The following is a 1,819-nucleotide window of genomic DNA, read 5'->3' as shown; positions in this document are numbered from 1 at the left end:
CCCCCCCAGGGGAGCTGCCCCTCACACCCACCTGTATTCTGGCTGGCAGCCTCATCACCATCACCGTTGTTGCTTCCAGGATGCTCAGCTCGACCAGGTAAGCCGCGGGAGGTCAGTGTGGGAGAGCGGCTGACCACTCCTGTGACCAGCCAGTGTCCTGAGTGGGAACAGCAGGTTAGTCTTGTGAGACTGGGTCTGTATAACAAGACCCAACCTGAAGTTGCTTATTAAAGCCAAAGGCCGATGGTATCTAGTAAGTTCCTCACACACCTCACCCTGACCATGGCTCCCAGCCGACATCTGGTGGGAGATTTCCCTATGGGTCTCATGGGGCCTCTAGAGACCAGAGTGGGCCCACCACATAGTCCCACCTGTCAGCCTTTCTGCAGAGGTGAGGTTCCCCTCTCCCAAGCCCTCACATGTCTGTATAGTGGCCAGGGCATTTGTGCGTTCTGGCTCCAAGCACCAGAACTTTGTGCACACCCAGTACTGGCCTTTGGGTTGTGACCACTTCTGTCCTTGAACATCTCAACTTGGCACCTGCTGGATCTTATGGTTCATCCTCCCAAGACCATTTGCTCTAGAGGCCAGACTCATAGGATGGCACGTCACCTCTCTGAGACTCATTGTTTTCCTCTATAAAATGGGTACAGAGGGCTAGCTCCTACTGACATGTGACCAGGGACCAGCAAGTGGCCTCTTGGTGATTTGGTACACTTAGTGGGATGAAGTGAGCTCACTGGTGCACCTGGCACCACGAGATCCGGTGTGTCTGTCTGACCTGGACTAACTCCCTTGTCATCAGGTCGTGACCAGAAGACAGAGCCGTGGGCTGGCCTCCCTGCCTTATACAAGAACTCATCAATGGAGCAAAAGAGCCTGGGGAGTGGGAGTAGAAGGGGGGTGCAGGGCTGGAGAGGTGGCTCAGCGGTTAAGAGCACTGACTGTTCTTCCAGAGGTCCTGATTTCAATTCCAAGCAACCACATGGTGGCTCACAACCATCTGTAATGGGATCCGATGCACTCTTCTGAAGGCAGCCACAGTGTACTCAGATACACAAAATAAATAATTCTTTAAAAAATAAACCTTAACAAAAAAGGAAGGGGTACCAAAAGTAGTATACCCCAAAAGAAGCCCAGAAATCTAGAGCATTAGTGTGAACGAGGCCCGAGGGAATAAAATTGTATCGTGTGTGGGATTCTTGCTGTCAGTGGCTGTTAGTGAGTGACTGAGTGGGTGCGCCTACTCTCTGATGCACTGAAGCCCAGCTTCTTACATTTCTGGTCACGACCCTATATGGGGTTGTGTAACTGAAGGAGGGGTGCTCATCAACAATTTGGCAACAGCAAAAAGTTTCTGTGTGTGGTGGCTCATACCTGTCTTCCCAGAACGTGACTGGTGGAGGCAGGAGGATCCCTTCGAGCTAGAGAGAGGCTAACCTGGTCTACATAGTGAGTTCAGCAGTCAGGCTGCATTCATAGCAAGACTCTGTCTCAAAATAAAATAAAACGAAAATCTCAAAAGGGGCCTGCGAGATGGATAAAGGTGTTTGCTGCCAAGTCTGGCGGCCGGCCTTAGTTCAATCTCAGAGACCCATCCTGTGAAGGGAGCACTGTGTCTTACAAGGTGTCCTTTTTATGACATGTGTCATCTCATGTGCTCCACCCACCCCAGGCACAAACCAATTAAACGTAAATGACAAAAGGTTGTTTTGGTTTTGCTTTTGGTTTTTCAGACAGGGTTTCTCTGTGTAGGAAAAAGAAAGAAAAAGAAAGAAAGAAAGAAAGAAAGAAAGAAAGAAAGAAAGAAGGAAGGAAC

At 50.0% G+C, this 1,819-nt stretch overlaps 1 protein-coding gene across 1 annotated transcript in view; it reads left to right on the top strand.

Annotated features, from left to right (window-relative positions):
- CUNH17orf99 (chromosome unknown C17orf99 homolog) overlaps window positions 1-1,006 on the top strand; it is a 9,259-nt gene extending 8,253 nt beyond the window's left edge. The window contains exon 6 of the mRNA XM_028752797.1: window positions 26-1,006. Coding sequence (XP_028608630.1) covers window positions 26-101 — 76 coding nt within the window. The 3' untranslated portion in view covers window positions 102-1,006. The remainder of the gene's footprint in view (window positions 1-25) is intronic.
- Window positions 1,007-1,819: the final 813 nt, after the last annotated feature.

Source organism: Grammomys surdaster, unplaced genomic scaffold (assembly GCF_004785775.1).
Source record: "Grammomys surdaster isolate TR1022 unplaced genomic scaffold, NIH_TR_1.0 125940, whole genome shotgun sequence".
Classification (NCBI taxonomy): domain Eukaryota; kingdom Metazoa; phylum Chordata; class Mammalia; order Rodentia; family Muridae; genus Grammomys; species Grammomys surdaster.
Note: the sequence above shows the minus strand (reverse complement) of the source record. Positions and strands in the feature narration are given on the sequence as shown.